At 39.3% G+C, this 22418-nt stretch overlaps 1 protein-coding gene across 1 annotated transcript in view; it reads right to left on the minus strand.

Moving 5' to 3' along the window:
* The window catches only part of ELP3 (elongator acetyltransferase complex subunit 3), a 115828-nt gene that overhangs the window by 73916 nt on the left and 19494 nt on the right, over positions 1-22418 (minus strand). The window contains 4 exon segments of the mRNA XM_036856399.1: positions 12448-12602; positions 15346-15414; positions 17429-17492; positions 18431-18501. Coding sequence (XP_036712294.1) covers positions 12448-12602; positions 15346-15414; positions 17429-17492; positions 18431-18501 — 359 coding nt within the window.

Raw genomic sequence — 22418 nt, forward strand, 5'->3', positions numbered from 1 at the left:
CTTTTTATTTTTATTTACTTATTTTTTTTAACATCTTTACTGGAGTGTAATTGCTTTACAATGCTGTGTTAGTTTCTGCTGTATAACAAAGTGAATCAATTATATGTATACTTACATCTCCATATCCCCTCCCTCCCACCCTCCCATTCCACCCTGCTAGGTGGTCACAAAGCACCGAGCTGATCTCCCTGTGCTATGCAGCTGCTTCCTACTAGCTATTTTACATTTGGTAGTGTATATATGTCAATGCTACTCTTTCACTTCATCCCAGCTTACCCTTCCCCCTCCCCGTGTCCTCCAGCTCATTCTCTACGTCTGCATCTTTATTCCTGTCCTACCCCTAGGTTCATCAGAACCCTTTTTTTTTTTAGATTCCATATATATGTGTTAGCATACAACATTTGTTTTTCTCTTTCTGACTTACTTCACTCTGTATGACAGACTCTAGGTCCATCCACCTCACTACAAATAACTCAATTTCATTTTTTTTATAGCTGAGTAATATTCCATAGTATATACGTGCCACATCTTCTTTATCCATTCATCTGTCGATGGACACTTAGGTTGCTTCCATATCCTGGCTATTGTAAATAGAGCTGCAATGAACATTGTTCTACATGACTCTTTTTGAATTACGGTTTTCTCAGGGTATGTGCCCAGTAGTGGGACTGCTGGGTCATATGGTAGTTCTATTTCTAGTTTTTTAAGGAACCTCCATACTGTCCTCCATAGTGGCTGTATCAATTTACATTCCCACCAACAGTGCAAGAGGGTTCCCTTTTCTCCACACCCTCTCCAGCATTTATTGTTTGTAGATTTTTTGATGATGGCCATTCTAACCAGTGTGAGGTGATACCTCACTGTAGTTTTGATTTGCATTTCTCTAATGATTAGTGACGTTGAGCATCCTTTCGTGTGTTTGTTGGCAATCTGTATATCTTCTTTGGAGAAACGTCTATTTAGGTCTTCTGCCCATTTTTGGATTGGGTTGCTTGTTTTTTTGATATTGAGCTGCACGAGCTGCTTGTATATTTTGCAGATGAATCCTTTGTCAGTTGCTTCATTTGCAAATATTTTCTTCCATTCTGAGGGTTGTCTTTTCATCTTGTTTATGGTTACCTTTGCTGTGCAAAAGCATTTAAGTTTCATTAGGTCCCATGTGTTTATTTTTGCTTTTATTTCCATTCCTCTAGGAGGTGGGTCAAAAAGGATCTTGCTGTGATTTATGTCAAAGTGTTCTCTATGTTTTCCTCTAAGAGTTTTATAGTGTCTGGCCTTACATTTAGGTCTTTAATCCAGTTTGAGTTTATTTTTGTGTATGGTGTTAGGGAGTGTTCTAATTTCATTCTTTTACATGTAGCTGTCCAGTTTTCCCAGCACCACTTATTAAACAGGCTGTCTTTCCTCCATTGTATATTCTTGCCTCCTTTGTCAAAGATACAGTGACCATACGTGTGTGGGTTTATCTCTGGGCTTTCTATCCTGTTCCATTGATCTATATTTCTGTTTTTGTGCCAGTACCATACTGTCTTTTTTTTTTTTAACATCTTTATTGGAGTATAATTGCTTTACAATGTTGTGTTAGTTTCTGCTGTATAACAAAGTCAATCAGCTATATGTATAAATATATCTCCATATCCCCTCCCTCTTGCATCTCCCTCCAACCCATACTGTCTTGATTACTGTAGCTTTGTAGTATAGTCTGAAGTCAGGGAGCCTGATTCCTCCAGCTCTGTTTTTCTTTCTCAAGATTGCTTTTGCTGTTCGGGGTCTTTTGTGTTTCCATACAAATTGTAAAATTTTTTGTTCTAGTTCTGTGAAAAATGCCATTGGTAGCTTGACAGGGATTGCACTGAATCTGTAGATTGCTTTGGGTAGTACAGTCATTTTCACAATGTTGATTCTTCCAATCCAGGAACATGGTATATCTCTCCATCTGTCTGTATCGTCTTTAATTTCTTTCATCAGTGTCTTATAGTTTTCTGCAAACAGGTGTTTTGTCTCCTTAGGAAGATTTATTCCTAGGTATTTTATTCTTTTTGTTGCAATGGTAAAAGGGATTTGTTTCTTTAATTTCTCTTACAGATTTTTCATCGTTAGTGTATAGGAATGCAAGAGATTTCTGTGCATTAATTTTGTATCCTGCTACTTTACCAAATTCACTGATTAGCTCTAGTAGTTTCCTGGTAGCATCTTTAGGATTCTCTATGCATAGTATCACGTCATCTGTAAACAGTGACAGTTTTACATCTTCTTTTCCGATTTGGATTCCTTTTATTTCTTTTTCTTCTCTGATTGCTGTGGCTAAAACTTCCAAAACTATGTTGAATAATAGCAGTGATAGTGGGCAACCTTGTCTTGTTCCTGATCTTTGAGGAAATGGTTTCAGTTTTTCACCATTGAGAACTATGTTGGCTATGGGTTTGTCATATATGGCCTTTATTATGTTGAGGTAGGTTCCCTCTATGCCCGCTTTCTGGAGAGTGTTTATCATAAATAATTTTATCATTGAATTTTGTCGAAAGCTTTTTCTGCATCTATTGAGATGATCATATGGTTTTTATCCTTCAGTTTGTTAATATGGCTATCACACTTTATAATAGAAATTGACAAGCATAAACTTTATATAGAAAGGCAAAGGACCTAAAATATCCAAAGCAATCTTGAAAAACAATGACAGAGTTAGAAGACTTACACTACTTCAAGGTATACTATAAAACTACAATAATCAGGACTGTGGTACTGGCATAAAGACAAAAACACATCAACGGAACAGAAGAGAGTACAGTCCCAAATTTATATAGCCAATTGATTTTTTAAAAAATTAATTTATTTTATTTTATTTATTTTTGGCTGCACAGGGTCTTTGTTGCTACGTGTGGGTTTTCTCTAGTTGCGGCGAGCGGGGACTACTCTTCGTTGCAGTGCGCTGGCCTCTCATTGCGGTGGTTTCTCTCGTTGTGGAGTATGGGCTCTAGGCGCACGGGCTTCAGTAGTTGTGGCTTGCAAGCTCTAGAGCGCAGGCTCAGTAGTTGTGGTGCACGGGCTTAGTTGCTCCGCGGCATGTGGGATCTTCTGGGACCAGGGCTTGAACCCATGTCCCTGCATTGGCAGGCGGATTCTTAACCACTGAGCCACCAGGGAAGCCCTAGCCAATTGATTTTTGACAAAGGTGCCAATACAATCTATATAGGAAAGGAAAGTTTTAAAACAAGTAATGTTGAAACAATTAGGTATGTATATGGAAAAAAAGAAACCTTGACTCTTACCTCACACTATTCATAAAATATTAAATCAAGATGGATCATAAGCCTACGTATGAAAGCTAAAACTATAACTAGAAGAGAACACAGGAAAACATCTTTTTGCCTTGTGAGTAGGCAAAGGTTTGTGAGAGATAATACAAAAAGCAGTAATTATGAAAGAAAAAATTGCTAAATTAGACTTTACCAAAACAAAATACTCTGCTCAAATATATTAACATAATGAACAGTCAAGCCACAGACTGGGTTTTCATATTTGTAAAATATAGATCTAACAAAGGACTAGAATCCAGGATGTATAATAGCACAATAAAAAATGGGCAAAAGACTTTAACACACACTTCACAAAGGAAATATATATAGAAAGCATAAGCACATAATAAAGTGCTCAACATCATTAGTCATCAGAAAAATGCAAATTAAAACGACAGTTAAACCCACAACACACCCACTAGAATGGCTAAACTTACAAAGACTGACAACACCTTATGCTGGTGGGATGTGGAACAAATGAACACTCATACATTACTGGTAGGAGTAAAAATGGTACAACCACTTTGGGAAAATGTCTGGCAGTTTTAAAACTAAACATATGATGTAGCAATTCCACTTCCAGTTATTACCCAAGAGAAATAAATACATATATTCACAAAAAGACTTATATAAGTATGTTCACTGAAGTTTTATCATAATAGCTACAAACTGGAAACAGCCCAGCTATCCATCAATAGAATGGATAAACAAACTGTGCTCTATGCATACAACGGAATCCTACCCAGCACTAAAAAGGTAACGGCTACTGAAATACCCAACATGGATGAATCTCTAAATATAATGCTCGGTGAAAGACGCCTTACACTAAAGAGTATATGCTATATGGTTCCATTCATATGATGTTTTAGAACAGGCAAAACTAATCTATGAAAGGGAAAAAATGAGAAGACTGGCTGCTTCTGGGAGGTGCAGGTGAGGATTTACTGGGAGGAGACAGCAGGAAACTTTCTGGGACGATGGTAATGTTCTATATCTTAGTATGCTTTTGTTGCACAGGTATATGCATTTGTTAGAACTCATCAAAGAGTACCCATAAGACCTGTGCATTTCACAGTATGTAAATTTACTTGAAAAGAAAATATTACAAACAGTGAACTAGCTAATGATGTGCAAATGCACGTATTTGGGGAGAAGTGTACTGAAGTCTGCAGCCTGCTTTGAAATGCGTTAAATAAATAAATAAATAAAAAGAAGAATTGATGGATGGACAGAGGAATGGCTAGTTGGATAAGTATGTGATAAAGCAAACACTGTAGAACCTAGGTGACAGGTATGTGATGTTCACTGGAAATTTGTTTGTTTCAAATAAAATGTTGGAAGAAAAACAACTAATATCACCTCTTTTTATGATGACTAAGATTGTATCCTAGGTTGGACTGCCAATGTTAAGGATCCTGGTCACCATCTACGAAAATCTGATTACCAAGGAAGTAAAAGTGATCAACCATATAAAGTGAGGGGCGGGGATGGGGAGGGTATTAGAGCCAAAGCCCAGACATCCAGGAGGTTCTGAGGCCTGCCAGAAATAAGGCCAGGGCAGCAAGGCAGGAGACGGCCACTTTCAGGCCTTCGTAGGTTGCTTTGCTTTCTTCATTCCTCTGCAAGTCTATGAAATTATCTTCTGGGCCTGGGACCCAGCATTACCTAGCACTCTAGCTTTTCCAAGACACAGAAGGACATAGTTGGAGGATTTAAAGTCATTGATGGAGGGGGGAAAAAAAGAGGAAGGAACAGAACTGAATTAAAAATTCCACAGGGAGAAGGTATGACTCACCTACTTCTTGGTGGGTAACTACCCTTTTAAATTGCATCTTGTGAAAACAGCCAAGGAGCATTAAAAATTGAATGCAAAACTGCTTCTGGGCAAGGCTGATTAAAAAGGAATCAAACTATTTTAAAAGGTTGTTTTGAGATATTTGGCAACATTTGCATTCTGGTGAACGGGTGACTCAGATCCCACTGCCGGTCCTTTTCACCTCCAGAGCTATGATTTTTAGAGGATGATAGTCACCAGTAACTGATGCTCTCTGGAGATTACTGCGGTCTCAGTCTAGCTGATAGTAATGAGTGATTATCACTTTGCTTGATTTAATGAGCCTTCACAGAAATCATACCTGCTTTGTCCTTGACCTCTCTGTTCACTCAGCTTTCCAATGTTTCCATCTGCAAGGATATAACGTACTGCTTGTTACTAACCTGCCATAAATAACAACCAAGTTCACCTTGTTAGGGCTTTTCCTTACCCTAACTCCTAATCTTTTAAGAAGAAAGCAAAACTTTAACCAGATGACACACACGATAGCAAAGCAGAGACACACTCGAGCTGATAGTAGAACTTGAACAAATTCTTTGTTCGAACAAATTCGAACAAAGACTTTTAACCTTAAACACGGTTGACTCAGCTGTCACAATACGTAACTTTTAACTTAATTTAAAATTAATCTTAAAAAAAAACCCCACCTAGCGACTTCCCTGGTGGCGCAATGGTTAAGAATCCACCTGCCAATGCAGGGGACACGGGTTTGAGCCCTGGTCCAGGAAGATCCACCTGCCGCAGAGCAACTAAGCCCGTGTGTCACAACTACTGAGCCTGCGCTCTAGAGCCTGTGAGCCACAACTACTGAGTCCACGTGCCACAACTACCGAAGCCCGCGTGCCTAGAGCCCTTGCTCTGCAACGAGAGAAGCCACCGCAATGAGAAGCCCGCGCACCGCAATAAAGAGCAGCTCCCGCTCGCCGCAACTAGAGAAAGCCCGTGCACAGCAACGAAGACCCAACGCAGCCAAAAATAAATAAAATAAATAAATTTATTAAAAACAACAACAACAACAACAAAAAACACCCCACCTATGCCAAGCTTGTCAAAGTCAGTATTACATCTGTGTAGTTGTACTAGTATCAACTACTAGTAAAATAAACATGAAATTCATCACCTTACCTCTGAGAGAGGTGGGTCACGCTGGGTAACCCAAACAGTTTTCATGAATACCCTCTGTGCAAGAGGACTTAGAGAACAGCAAGGTAAATATCTCATCCAAAAATTTTGAAGAAAACATTATGTTCAAAACACAGTATCTCTGGGCTGCTCTACATTTTGCAAAGATGTCAACATTTGAAAATAGTTTTCTATGTCTCTATAATACAAACCAGACAACTATTTCTTCAGATTATACAAAGCTTCCCTGAAAAACAAATACCAACTCTATTATAGGGAATTGGCAGTAAAAATTTACCTCAACAAAGCAAACAAGATACCACAAACTGGCTTTTTCCAGATAATCTCATAAAAGTATAGAGACCAGGAGTAAAAAAGCAAAACATGTCGAATATGGGTTGGCAGGATTCAGTGTAGCATTTATGGATGGTTTCATGGCTCCCAGACTGTACTTTTATTACTTCCCGAGAGCCATTCATGATATTTGTTGCAATGAAGGCTCAAATCCCATAAAAATTTTTATCCGAAAGTAAAGTGTTTGTTGCCCCCTTGAGGTAAATTCAAGAACAGAAACAAAACAACGCCGGCTCTGCCTAGTCCATTAGAGAAAGAGGTTTGCTTCTCCAAAGGGCTTTTTCTACACACATACCGTAATCGCAAGTTATAATAAAACTATTTTCACCTGGAAAAAAAAAAAAGGCAATTTACAAACACCACTAGACACTGCACCATTTCTGCAAAAATAAAGATAAAACTTCACACAAAGAATATAGCAAATATTTTAAAGTTTCAGTTGATGAGATGTCAGACTAACTGCATCCAAAAAATTCATTATGCAGATCTTCAGTTGGCCTAGCTCACATGACCCGGGGGACCCAAACTGTAGACTGAAAAGCTTTGCAGCAAACTTTCATGGGGGTGGGGAGGGGCGGGACAAGTCCAAGATATTTATGGCTCAAATCCACATACTGTGCAAGGTCTGCAACATGAGAACAGCTGCACTGAGAAAAAAATATATAATACATAAGCATGGGTAGGAAAATATGATGGTCTGAATAGATTATCCTGTGAGGGAATTCTTAGAGTTCAATGGATTTTAGTCAGTAATCCTCTGAGGTACTGCTGCCATCCTAATATCATGGGGCTTTGAACAAATTAAGGTTGTTTTTCTTCCTCCAACTGCATTTTATTCTAAGCTATCATCTGATTTTCAGTATTATTAGGAAGAATGCGATGGATTTACATCATTACTCCTCTAAAGATTGAAAGACTTCAGCGTTTTACTCAGCATGACTCATATTCATGAATGATCAAGGTTCTGAATGAGCAGTAAAATATGGTACCATCTCATCCTGCTACTAAAGGCCCTGCAGGATGGAGAGATCACCTGGGCCAGCTGTTGCTCTAAGTCCAGATTCATGGACATAGAATTAACCTGTCGCATCCTCTACTGGCCATCACACAAAGTAGCTGCTCACACACGCTCTCCCAGCTGCTGAACTCTCTACCCAGGCCCCTCAAACTACCCTTAAGATTTATTTAAACTTATGAAAAAGTCTCTCTACTCTTTTCATTTTTACCAAGCCAAAGGAGAGCAAAAGAAGTTAAGGGGATAGGAGAAGTAGGGCGAGCACAAAAAGAGGGCCCTTGTCCCCAATTCCAAGAGGAAGCCCTACCTAGGTCATTAGCTGTCAATATCTGACCAACAGATGGATCATTCAAAATTCATTCACAAGTTTGCTTGTGGCTACTACGTGCCAAAAACTGCTTTAATTACAGGGTAATGAAAGTTTCCTCACTTGTAAAACAGGGATAAGTTAAATACTTAAAGACTTCTTATAAGAATTGAGTAAGTCAATACTTATCACAATGCTCAGCACACTGTATGTACACTGTATACGTCCTCCTTTACCCCCATGTCTCATGTCCCTTTCTCCTCAGTGCTAACCACTGCCTATGATGATCACCATTCTACCACCTCTTCTATGCATTTATACTCACAGGCACGTATACAAAAATGATGGGCTCACATTGTAAGAATTGCTCTAAGAATTGCGTTTTCATGTAGCATACCTTGGAAATCTGAAACTCTCCCATAAGGCGACCTTATACATTTGCATGGCTATAAATACCATCTATGAGCTGATAATCCCCAATTTTATATTGCCAGCCCAGACATCTCTTATATAGCCTACGGACATCCGCACCTGAATGTATTCTAGGCATTTCAAACTTAATGCAGCCAAAGTAAAACTCTTGATTTTCTCCCACAAACCTGTTCTTCCTTCTGTCTTTTCCATCTCAGTATGTGACACAAGTCTCAATCATTTCCTACAACCAAAACCTGGGTGTCATCCTTGATTCGTTCCTCTTTCTCACCGTGGACCTGATCCAAAGTCTGTCAGTTTCCACACAAAAATACAGCTAATCCATCTATTCTTTTCTGTCATTACTGCCACCACCCTCATCTGAGCTGGGGTGGATACAACATTCTTCCACCTGGTTTCCCACGTCATTCCTGCACCCATTAGCCACACAATAACCAGGATGAGCTTCTCACAAACCCGAACACATCAGTCTCCTGCTTGAAACCATTCATCTACTTCCTACTGCTGACTCGAAAGCTTTTAAGTCCTCAAAAGCATGTGTAATCAGGCCCACACCTAACTTTTCAATCTCCCTTCATGACATATGCCCCCCTTTTCACTGGAATCTAGATACCCTGGCCTCCTCTCTGTTCCTGGAACACCTCAAGTTCTTCCTCATTTCATTGCCTCTTCTGTTTTCTGTGCTTGGCCTGACTCCCTCCTTATACTTCAGATCTCAGTTTAAACGTCACCACTTCATGTGCACAATCAGCCCAGGTATTCTCCATCACAGCCGTCTATATCCATCACAGCACTTACTGTTTGTTATTTGTTAAACCAGTAGAATGTAAGCACCATGAGGGCAAGGACAACATCCGTCTTGTTCACCATGTTGTTCCCAGTGCCCAAGGCAGTGCATGGCCCCTAGTGGGCCTTTAATTAACGTTCAGTAAATACGAGAGAATAGTACACAGTAACTTAGCCAGCTGTTCCTGAAATTTCTGAAAATAAAAACTATTCTAAGACTTTTACTTCTTAAATCATTGAACTATACATGAAACCTTAGTATTCTTCTCGCTAAAAATGGAGATATGAGGTATCAAAAGAAAGCATAATTGTCTTTTGTTCTGTCAACTAGAATTTGAAATAAATGATCCCATCCATAAACAAATTATTTAATAGTTATTAAACAGTAATTAAAACAGTAGTTATTAAATAATAGTCACTTGTTTTGTTTATGGTTGAGTAATATTCCATTGTATATATGTGTCACATCGTCTTTATCCATTCATCTGTCAATGGACACTTTAGGTTGCTTCCATATCCTGGCTATTGTAAATACAGCTGCAATGAACATTTTGGTACATGACTCTTTTTGAATTATGATTTTCTCAGGGTATATGCCCAGTAGTGGGACTGCTGGGTCATATGGTAGTTCTATTTCTAGTTTTTTAAGGAACCTCCATAGTGGCTGTATCAATTTACATTCCCACCAACAGTGCAAAAGGGTTCCCTTTTCTCCACACCCTCTCCAGCATTTATTGTTTGTAGATTTTTTGATGATGGCCATTCTAACCAGTGTGAGGTGATACCTCACTGTAGTTTTGATTTGCATTTCTCTAATGATTAGTGACGTTGAGCATCCTTTCGTGTGTTTGTTGGCAATCTGTATATCTTCTTTGGAGAAACGTCTATTTAGGTCTTCTGCCCATTTTTGGATTGGGTTGCTTGTTTTTTTTGATATTGAGCTGCACGAGCTGCTTGTATATTTTGCAGATGAATCCTTTGTCAGTTGCTTCATTTGCAAATATTTTCTTCCATTCTGAGGGTTGTCTTTTCATCTTGTTTATGGTTACCTTTGCTGTGCAAAAGCATTTAAGTTTCATTAGGTCCCATGTGTTTATTTTTGCTTTTATTTCCATTCCTCTAGGAGGTGGGTCAAAAAGGATCTTGCTGTGATTTATGTCAAAGTGTTCTCTATGTTTTCCTCTAAGAGTTTTTACAGTGTCTGGCCTTACATTTAGGTCTTTAATCCAGTTTGAGTTTATTTTTGTGTATGGTGTTAGGAAGTGTTCTAATTTCATTCTTTTACATGTAGCTGTCCAGTTTTCCCAGCACCACTTATTGAACAGGCTGTCTTTTCTCATTGTATATTCTTGCCACCTTTATCAAAGATAAGGTGACCGTATGTGCGTGGGTTTATCTCTGGGCTTTCTATCCTGTTCCACTGATCTATATTTCTGTTTTTGTGCCAGTACCATACTGTCTTGATTACTGTAGCTTTGTAGTACGGTCTGAAGTCAGGTAGCCTGATTCCTCCAGCTCTGTTTTTCTTTCTCAAGATTGCTTTGGCTATTCGGGGTCTTTTGTGTTTCCATACAAATTGTAAAATTTTTTATTCTAGTTCTGTGAAAAATGCCTTTGGTAGCTTGACAGGGGTTGCACTGAATCTGTAGATTGCTTTGGGTAGTATAGTCATTTTCACAATGTTGATTCTTCCAATCCAAGAACACGGTATATCTCTCCATCTGTTTGTATCATCTTTAATTTCTTTCATCAGTGTCTTATAGTTTTCTGCAAACAGGTGTTTTGTCTCCTTAGGCAGGTTTATTCCTAGATATTTTATTCTTTTTGTTGCAATGGTAAATGGGAGTGTTTTCTTATTTGTAGTGAGGTGGATGGGCCGAGAGTCTGTCGTACAGAGTGAAGTAAGGCAGAAAGAGAAAAACAAATACCGTATACTAACACATATATAGGGAATCATAAAAAAAAAAAAAAAAAGGGTTCTGATGAACCTAGGGGCAGGACAGGAATAAAGACGCAGACGTAGAGAATGGACTTGAGGACACAGGGAGGGGAAGTTGGTAAGTTGGGACGAAGTGAGAGAGTGGCATGGACATATATACACTACCAAATGTAAAATAGATAGCTAGTGGGAAGCAGCTGCATCACGCAGGGAGATCAGCTCGGTGCTTTGTGACCACCTAGAGGGGTGGGATAGGGAGGGTGGGAGGAAGACACAAGAGGGAGGGGATATGGGGATATATGTATACTTATAGCTGATTCACTTAATTATACAGCAGAAACTAACACAACACTGTAAAACAATTATACTCCGATAAATATGTTTTAAAAAAAAAGTCACTTGTTTTGTTGATTATATAGCAGCTAAATGTCTCAGATTAAGAGTACTCCCAGTGCTCTTTTGGGTGGGCTCACCTAGTCCAATCAAAGCTACCCCTGCAGTTTAGACCAGCCTAAAGCTGAAAAGATCTGCACAGTGGTTTTTTTGTTTTTTTTAAATAAATTTACTTATTTTATTTATTTATTTTTGGCTGCACTGGGTCTTTGTTGCTGAACGTGGGCTTTCTCTAGTTGTGGTGAGCAGGGGCTACTCTTCATTGCGGTGCGGGGGCTTCTCATCGCGGTGGCTTCTCTTGTTGTGGAGCACGGGCTCCAGGCACGCGGGCTTCCGTAGTTGTGGCACATGGGCTCAGTAGTTGTGGCACACAGGCTTGGTTGCTCCATGGCATGTGGGATCTTCCCGGACCAGGGCTCGAACCCGTGTCCCCTGCGTTGGCAGGCAGATTCTTAACCACTGCACCACCAGGGAAATCCCTTGGTTTTGGTTTTTTGTTGTTGTTCTTTCTTTCTTTTTCTTTTTTTTTTAGTTTCTTTTTATTCTTTTACATAATGATTTTGTGAAAATACTAATAACCAATGGACCATACTCACTTTTTAAAAACATAATCCTTTTTCCCACAAAACAGAAGCAACTACAAGGACCAGGACTGCATGAGATGATAGATGTTAACTAAACTTACTGTGGTCATCATTTCATGATATACGTGACATCAAATCATTATGCTGCACACCCTAACTTATACAGTGCTCTATGTCCACTGTATCTCAAGAAAATTGGGAAAAAATGTATTTAACCTTACAACCCATAAAAGGTATGCAAATAAAAAGAATGACATCCTCTCCCCTCCCGCCCCAAAAGAACTAGGAATACAGACATAGAGCAAAAAGAATTCTCACAGACTGCTGCTAGGAGGATAAACCGACAACCAACGTTGGTGAATATGATAAAATAAGGATTCCTTACTTGACTGCTTCGTAAATATTGTTGGAGGTATGTCCTGATAAGGCATCATGTAAATTTCGAATAAAATAATCTCTGTATTCTTCTGGAAGGGCCATAAATGTTCCACCCATCACAATAAATTCCACTTTATCCACGCTGTGACCAAGTTGTTTTAACTGAAAGACATAAATTCATCAGCATTAGAAAGACATAGTCAACTACCCTAAGAGGGTTATTGCAAATTTCTAATTTTACTTTGCAGTGTTCTCATCAGTATAGTTTAAAAATGAGAAGCAAACATGTTAAGCAAATTCTATGGACTAAAAAAAATAGACGCCAGGGTCTGAAAAGAAAATTATTGCTCAAATAAGGAGGACGAGAATTAAAAATAATAAACAAGAAGTCTGATGTCAACTTACAGAGTTAAGTGAAAATTTAATAATACAAAGAATATAAATTAGAAAGCAGCAAAGCAAATAACACAATATGTAATAGAATAAACAAAAATTTATTGATTACATATTTTATGCCAGACTTTGTGGTCAGCACTGGGGACGAAGAAGACTATATGCAACATAATCAGGACTTGATGCAAGTGAAAGAAAGAGAACACTAGATTAGAAAGAAACATTAAGAAAGCAGTTTTAAATTAAAAGTTTTGAATTAATTATGAAGTTTCTGGGTACAGGTAGCACCTTAAGCCTGGTTTCAGGGGTGGGGGGAAGGACAATAAAAGTCTGAAATATGACATCTCTTCTATTTGGGAAGAGAATGGTATAGATCTTGCAGTTTTTCAACTACAATAAGGCAAGATTCTAATTTTTAGAAACAGGTATTTAAATGTCTTGCCATATCTTAGGCCTGAGAAAAACTAGGTCAAGTAGACTACAAATTATGAACTCTAATGTATTATGTAAAGAGGATGTCCACACTTAATATGAGCAAAAAGTTACCTTGTTTTATACTTGTTTCTGAAAATGGCAAATAACTTATACATACATACATCCTTATACATATGTAAATCCTTACAGATACATAAGCATATGGGCATGCATGTGCATACACATGCAAATATATATCTGTAAGTACGTATACATAGCTATCAACACTAAAAGAATACTCTATAACTATGGTTGTTTACCAGGAATACACAACAAAATCTTCCTGGTAGCTTTTTCAAAATATCTTGCCTGGACCCTAAACCAGACTTAATCAGAACTTCAGCAGTGAAATCTGGCATGTGTTTTGGAAAAGTTACTCAGGTGATTCTAGTGCATTTACAGTTAGGAAAAGAATCACTACTCTCTGGTTGTTTCTAAAATCTTTCAAAACCCATGCTCCTGGGACTTCCCTGGTGGCGCAGTGGTTAAGAATCCGCCTGCCAGTGCAGGGCACACGGGTTCGAGCCCTGGTCTGGGAAGATCCCACATGCCGCGGAGCAACTAAGCCCGTGTGCCACAACTACTGAGCCTGCATGCCACAACTACTGAAGCCCGCACGCCTAGAGCCCGTGCTCCCGCAACAAGAGAAGCCACCGCAACGAGAAGCCCGGGCACCGCAACAAAGAGTAGCCCCAGCTCGCCACAACTAGAGAAAGCCCGCGCAGAGCAACGAACACCCAACGCAGCCAAAAGTAAATAAATTAAATAAATAAATAAAAAGTGAAGGAGGAGGAGGAAGAAATCTCTAGTATCAAAAAAAAAAAAAAAAAAAAAACCCATGCTCCTTTTTGGTAAATATAAACATTTCGAACTCTACTGAAACACTTCAAGTGAGTTAAATATCATGGCTAAGGGAATTCCCTGGTGGTCCAGCCAGTGGTTAGGGCTCCGTGCTTCCACCGCGAGGGGCATGGGTTCCAAAAAAAAAAAATTATGGCTAAAAAAGAAACTGAAGCAATGGTCAGTTTAGAAACTATGTCGGCTCCCTGCAGGTGGGGTCCTCTCCTACAGCTGGCGGTCCTGATCCATATATGCTTGGTGACAATGACGTGAAAATTAGAAGTGGCTGGTATCCACTCGTAGTAACAGTTAAGCACAGAAGCCACTTATTGACTATGGTATGTGCTACTTTCCATGTGAGATTTTCTAGTTGTCCTGCTAGATGTAAGTATAAAAACTATGGACAGTGCTTGTTGCATTGTTTGAAATTGGACAAGTTTAAAATAAACTTGTGAAAAAGAAAATCTGTGTTAATGTTCAGAGTTCTTGAACAGAGCAAGGCCATCTAACAGTACTCGTTTTTAATCAGTTATATTGAGGTATACATTTTTTTTTTTGGCCTTGCCACGCAGTTTGCAGGATCTCAGTTTCCTGACTAGGGATTGAACCCAGGCCACGGCAGTGAAAGCCCAGAATCCTAACCACTAGGCCACCAGGGAACTCCCGGGGTATAATTTATATATAATAAAATCCATTAACTTTAACTGTACAATTAAATGAGTTTTGACAAATGTTTAGAGTTGTGTAACCACTACCACCACCACCACCATTATACAGAACAACTCCATGGCTCCCAAGAGCCCCTCATCCCCCTGTACAGTCAATTCCCCATTCACACCCTAGCAAACCAGTCACAATACTTCTCACTTGGCTTATGGAAGCTAAAATTCAATCCACCCACCTACTGTCTAAGACATATCCACATTCTGTAAATTTCACACCATAAATAACTTTCTACAAATTGAAAGAACTTTAGAGACTATAAAATCCTTACAGAAAATAATACAGTCTTTAAAGGAAGTAGTGTTTTTGACCTTGCTAGGTATTGCAAAATAGTCCCTCTCCCTCAGATGGATATTAAAAACTTACAAAGGGGAGAAATATTCTTTCAGTTATTTCTGGTTCAACTCAAATCAAGCAATAATACCTTCTAACCAAGTATAAAGATCTAATGTAAAAATGCTTCTTAAAACCTTACCTGTTCTATTCGGTGTCTTGTCTGTAGATAAGGGTCATACCTAGCACGGATAGCTCGCATGGAGGTTGGCTAAGAAAAAAGAAAAGTATCCTGTTATGCCCACACTGAATTAAGAATAAAAAGTAGTTTCAAAAGGGTATTAAAAATAAAGTTCTCTTGGGCTCCTTTCTTCCTCTCTCAGTCTTGTCAGAGTTCAAAATAATGTCCTGAATAGCACCTGGCTGTTCTCCAACTCAACAGCAGGCAGCTCCTTGGATCATAGTTATATCTTTGTGTAAACCCTTATGGAATCCCCAGGGTCACCAAATTGTTATACTGCTCACAGACATAGCTGTGTATACACATTCAAAAGAGTTACTTGATAAAATAACCTTTAAACCAGATCATTAAATATCTATACAACATTGTTTGTAATGGCTTAACAAAAAGCCATCATGCTATCATACAGTGGAATAGTCTACGGCCATGAAACAATATACTGATATAAAATGTTCCCTAAGATACATTGTTAAATGAGAAAGGTAAGGTGCAAGGTTTTGATAGACTACCTCCTGTGTAAAAAGTTAGGATAAAGAATATGTATTGCTGGGCTTCCCTGGTGGCGCAGTGGTTAAGAATCTGCCTGCCAATGCAGGGGACACGGGTTCGAGCTCTGGTCTGGGAGGATCCCACATGCCGCGGAGCGACTAAGCCCGTGAGCCACAACTACTGAGCCTGCGCGTCTGGAGCCTGTGCCCCGCAACAAGAGAGGCCGCGACGGTGAGAGGCCCGCGCACCGCGATGAAGAGTGGCCCCCGCTTGCCACAACTAGAGAAAGCCCTCACACAGAAACGAAGACCCAACACAGCCAAAAATAAATATAAAAAAAAAAAAAAAAAAAAGAATATGTATTGCTTTTATATCTATATACTATCTTTGAAGGACGTATAGGAAAGGGATGATACTGATTGTCTGTTCGGGGGCTGGAGCAGAAAGGGGTGGCTAGGGGAGAGTGATGAGAGGGAGCCTTTTCACTGAAAAATTCTTTTTGTATTTTTAAAAATTTGAACTATGAAAAACAGGTAAGGAATGAAAAACCGCGTATAAGAAAACAGTCACATGGTTTCCTGGCTGCTGGCCTCTTCGGACGAGGCCGACGGCTTCGAAAGCCTGCTTGCTGTCCTCCTGCTTTCACTCTTGCCCCGCTCTAATCCTGCCCTCACAGAACCATCAGATGACCTTTTAAAAACCGACACTGGAGTATATCATCCCCCTGCTTTAAACCTGGATGGCTTTTCACGACACCTGTAACAAACTCCTTGCCCTGGCTTACAATCCCCTGCGCCACCCGCCTCCCGAATCTCATCCTCCCCTCACCTGCTCTGCTCCAGAGCCCCCCACCGTCATTCTGAGCCCGGCTCCGTGTTCCAGCTGTTCTCTCTGCTAGGAATGCTCTTTCTTGGTATTCTTGAAAGGCTCTTTCTTGTCATTCAGGGCTCAGTTTAAATGTCACCTCCTCAGACCATGCCTTCCTAGCCTCCAAGGCTGAAGTATCCACCCTGCTACGACACCTTACTTGACTTTACTTCCCTGCTTTGCATTTACTAGTACCTGATATTTTTTTCTTGTTTGTTTCTTTACTGTCTACCCCCCATTTATTAGAATGTAAACTCCTCAAGACCTGACCTGTTTTTTTCACAGCTGCAGAGGCAGGACAATGTACTGGTGAGGAGCACAGAATTCAAAGCCTGGCCCTGTTACATATTAGGGGCGCGTCTCCAGGCCAGTCGTGTAAGACTTCTAGGCCCTGGTTTCCTTATCTATAAAACTGGGATAATAATAGTGTCTACCTTCAAAATCCCACTGTAAGGTTTAACGCTGTAAAGCACTTAGAACAAAGTTGATATATTCATAGTAAGTGCTTACATAAATATTCTCCAGTGACTAGAACCACAGACACTCAGCAAATGTTTGGTGCATGAATAACTTATGTCATCAGGAAAAAAATAAAAAATAAAAATTTTAAGAAAGCCAGTACTTATAAAAGCATACTCTTAATAAAGTATGCTGTAACACTCCTCAGGACAGCCTCACATTACTTTACCTCATATCCAGTATAAGACTGGGTCGAATATTCAAAGTCTGAATCAGGTCCACCAGGGCAGTATCTGCCAATACAATAAAATGAAGATGTCAGATACAGAACTTAGTTCAACAGTCTAGCTCAAGTATCTACAGGCTCCATAAAATCCTGACTGAACCAGCTTCATTTTCGAATCCTAACAGAAGATTGTACCTTTGTAGTATCTGCAAATATATACATTTTCTAGTAACAAGTAAAAAGATAAACATATAAAGGAACATTATTACAGTCATTTTCAGAGTACAGCAGTCACTATTATTTTAGAAGTTTAAGCTTTTAGGGGCAAATAACCGGGCCTAAGTTTTCCTAAGTTTGGACTGATACTCACAGTGCTCTCTTGGTAACTACACTTAAGAAAATCTTTCTCCTGATTAATCTTCCTGGCTAGAGTCATGAATATTCTTCCGCTAATTTTTCTGATTATCTAAATTTAATAAGTTTAAAGATTATTAGTAAGGATAACATTTTACTTTGATACTTTTCTGATCCAAATTCATTATAAACTTCTGACATTTGGAATTTAGGCAGCTCATATTTCCATGTATCATTTATCAAGTTAACAGAATATCTACTGTTTCGAGTTCTGTAACCTATGAATTTTTTTTACTGTATATTGCAACAAATTAAAATCTTTATATGCTTCATTTTTAAAGCACTGAAATATCCTACTAATAGGTGCTTGTTTCAAAGAACTAACTTATGAATCTATTAAGTCAAAGTTTTAAATATTACCAGGGAGTTCCCTGGTGGCCTAGTGGTTAGTTATGCTGGGCTTTCACTGCTGTGGCCTGGGCTCAATTCCCGGTCGGGAAACTGAGGTCCCACAAGCCGTGGCCAAAAAACAAATACAAACAAAAAAATGTTTTAAATATTACCAGCATGTATTGATCAAGGCTCTAGGGGACTTATTGGTTCAATTAAAATACATACACATACACAACTTATCACAATCATCATACTCACACACATATGTTTCCTGTAAAACTGATGTGTGGACATCTGTGGGGTTTGCACATGACAGCCACAACAGCAATCTAAAAAAGGAAGATTAACAAAAAAGCAATTATGAAATAATTCATACAAAATTCTGGAGAGTGGTTATCGCTCAGAAAGCCGGAGAGGAATGCAATCGGAGGGTGGCACACAGGGGGTTTCAAAAGTACTGGTAACGCTGTATTTCTTAAACAGAGCCGTGGGTACCAGGGTGATCTCTTTTCAATATTATTAATCTTCAAAATGTACATACGCATTGTATACACTAGTTTGTATTTTACAATAAATTAAGTGCAAAATAAGGAATTAATGATTTTTAAAGTCACGGTGATTCTTATTCTCTCTTGCTCTTTCTGATTTGTTTTAATAAAATAGCCTACAAGAGAACAATTACTTATGCAATTCTATAAAATTATATCTAAACCTAATCTTTGTATCTCAAACTCTTCCCAATAGATCTCCATATTTAGAATAGAGACTATTAAACTAGGAGCTAGACTTCAGAGTGTGTGCAAGATATTCTCAGAGGGGTCTGTCAGAGCCCAAGTTGGGTAAGAAGAGCATCTGCTTGAGAAGGACGCGATGGCAGAGTTAGACAATCGGTTACATATGGGGGCAGCTGGTCAAATAAGGGTATACACTAAGATGAATGCAAGCCAGGTTTCTTACTGTCAGAGAAGAAAGTTATGACTTTTTAATTTATTTTATTGAAGTATAGTTGATTTACGATGTTGTGTTAATCTCTGCTCTACAGAAAAGTGATTCAGTTATACACATATATACATTCTTTTTCAAATTCTCTTCCATTATGGTTTATCACAGGATATTGAATATAGTTCCCTGTGCTATACAGTAGGACCTTGTTGTTTATCCATCCTATATAAAATAGTTTACATCTGCTAGCCCCAAACTCCCAATCCATCCCTCCCCCACCCCGCTCCCCCATGGCAACCACAAGTCTGTTCTCTATGTCTGTGAGTCTGTTTCTCTTTTGTAGATATGTTCATTTGTATCATATTTTAGATTCCACATATAAGTGATATCATATGGTATTTGTGTTTCTTTTTCAGACTTTACCTGCCATGTTGCTGTAAATGGCGTTATTTCATTCTTTTTTATGGCTGAGTAGTATTCCATTGTATATATATACCACATCTTTATCCATTCATCTCTCAATGGACATTTAGGTTGTGTCCATGTCTTGGCTGCTATGAACATAGGGGTGCATGTATCTTTTTGAATTATATCAATAGTTTTATCCAGATACATACCCAGGAGTGGGATTGCTCTATTTTTAGTTTTCTGAGGAACCTCCATACTGTTTTCCATAGCGGCTGCACAATTTACATTCCCACCAACAATGTAGGAGGGTTCCTTTTTCTCCACCCTCTCTCCAGCATCTGTTATTTGTAATGACTTTTTAATCATGGCCATTCTGACCGGTGTGAGGCGGTACCTCAGAGAAGAAAGTTAAAATATGGAAAGGGAGAGAACTAGAATGAACTCTGTGGGTTGGATGAAATTAAAGGTACTGTTGTGGACTCACAGTATACACACACACACACACACACACACACACACACACACACACACACACACATACAAATATAGATGCAAATGTGTTACGTATATGTGTGTGCATGTATGTACATCTACATATATATTTCCTAGTTTGGTCCATGGAGAGGGTCTGGGAGCAGCAACACCCTAATGGCATTGAGCACATCTAGCACTCAGATCTTTGCTTCTAAATACTCTTCTCCACTAAAAGAAACCAGGGCTCCTTGGAGAAACAGCTGATTCCAGGGCTGGGGTAAAGAAAGTACAAGATGAGCCTGGAACATTTTATTATGACTGAAAGCTACAAACTGCTCAAAGAATGATGGGGACATTTAAAAAAGAAACAGAAACCAGCTTGAAAGGGCTCCTACTGGTCAAAACTGGGAAAATTTGTACATCAAAATAAATAAGGATGCAACAGATTATAACCCACCAAACAGGAAACCATTTAATCCATTCATACAAATGAATGAGGAAACTGGAAGTCTGATAAGGAACAGGATATTTGCATAGTTTGAAAGTACTTCACCACACAAAACTTCTTAATTACTAAGTGGAAAAGAATAACTTTACAAAGGGGACACCTAGCAGACATCACCTTGATCAAAGTAGACAACATCAGTGACAGGACAACAAACTATGCACCACCTCACAGGATATAATAAGAACACAGTATCACTTCTGTGATGTTCCTGCCACAGATGCAAACCCGAATCTAATTATGAGGACACATCTGATTAAACCAAATTGAGGGAGATGCTACAAAACAACTTGCCTGAAATCTTCAAAAGTGTTAAGGTAATGAAGTAAAGGAAAGCCAGAGGAAGTGTCCAGACTGAAAAGCCATGACAACTAAATGCAGCACGTGATTCTGAACTGGGTCCTGTGGGTCATTACTGACACACCATTAGAACTTGAATGAGGTCTGAGGATTAGAGGATGATAACGTATCAGTGTTAAATTTCTGATTTTGATGGCTGTATTGTGGTGATGCAAGAAAATGTTCTTGTTTGTAGGAAGTACACACTAAAGTATTCAAAGGCATCGGCTTTGCAACTTACTCTCAAATGGCTCAGGGATAAAGTGTTCTTTGTAGTGGATTTTCAACTTTTCTGTAAGTCTGTGATTATTTTTTAATAATAAAAATGATTAAAATTGAACTTAAATCATTAGTGATCTAGAGAAACTCCAAAATAAATAATTTTGCAAATCTGAATTAAAAACTTAGATTTTTAAACAAATGTTTGTATTTAAAATGAGACACAAGTGGTATATGTATACCACTGATGAGGTCAATCTAATTTCCCAATCTTTTATTGAGGGCCTACAATATAGGCCAGGTTCTGAGCTACACAGAGCAGGTGGGCCCTAAGACTACAAAAATATTAATGCACTGTCTCTGTCCTCTGAAATCATACAAGCTAGCAGGGGAGGAGGACATAGAGAAATAGGCTCTTTCAAAACCACATGGTAAGAAGCACAAAGAAAATACTAGGGATGCCCAAAGAAGGGGATTAATTAGCCCTGACCAGGGGCGTCAGGGAAGCCTTCCCTAAGGGGTTGACAGCCATGCTGAGTAAGAGTTAACTGAGCTAAGAAGGCAGAGGGACGTGGGGACCAGGGAAGCAATGTGCAGGAGTTTTCAAGCATTTTTTAAGTGGCTGAACTCTCCCTTCAAGTAATGTTTTACTTAGAACATCAACTTACAAAAGAGAGAAAAGCAACAGCCCTGGGTGAAGTAGAGATGGGGCCTGCTCCCACGGCTTCCCTATTATTCCCCACAGTAGCTCCTAAAAAACTTATACGGATCCTGCAGTTTTGTAGAATACAGCTTAAAGATTACTGATAAGGTAGAAAAAGCTATGACTTTGGAGTCAGCCAGAGAGATGAACCTTTGAATCTTTTCTCTGCCTCTTACTGTGTATTTTCCTGTTTTGTAAAATGAAGACAATACTACCTACCCTCAAAACAGTTTTGAGGATTAAATTAGAAAACACGAGGGGAGAGGAGAGAAGATGGCGGAAGAGTAAGACACGGAGATCACCTTCCTTCCCAAATACAGTAGAAATACATCTACACGTGGAACTGCTCCTGCCAGAACGCTGGCAGAAAACGTCAGACCTCCCAAAAGGCAAGAAACTCCCCCCGTACTTGAGTAGGGCAAAAGAAAAAAGAAATAACAGAGACAAAAGAATAGGGACGGCACCTGCACCAGTGGGAGGGAGCTGTGAAGGAGGAAAGATTTCCACGCACTAGGAAGCCCCTTCGCGGGTAGAGACTGAGGGTGGCAGAGGGGGGAAGCTTCGGAGCCACGGAGGAGAGCGCAGCCACAGGGGTGCGGAGGGCAAAGCGGAGAGATTCCCGCACAGAGGCTCGGCGCCGAGCAGCGGGAGAGGCT

The sequence above is a fragment of the Balaenoptera musculus genome, chromosome 6 (genome assembly GCF_009873245.2).
Source record: "Balaenoptera musculus isolate JJ_BM4_2016_0621 chromosome 6, mBalMus1.pri.v3, whole genome shotgun sequence".
NCBI lineage: Eukaryota > Metazoa > Chordata > Mammalia > Artiodactyla > Balaenopteridae > Balaenoptera > Balaenoptera musculus.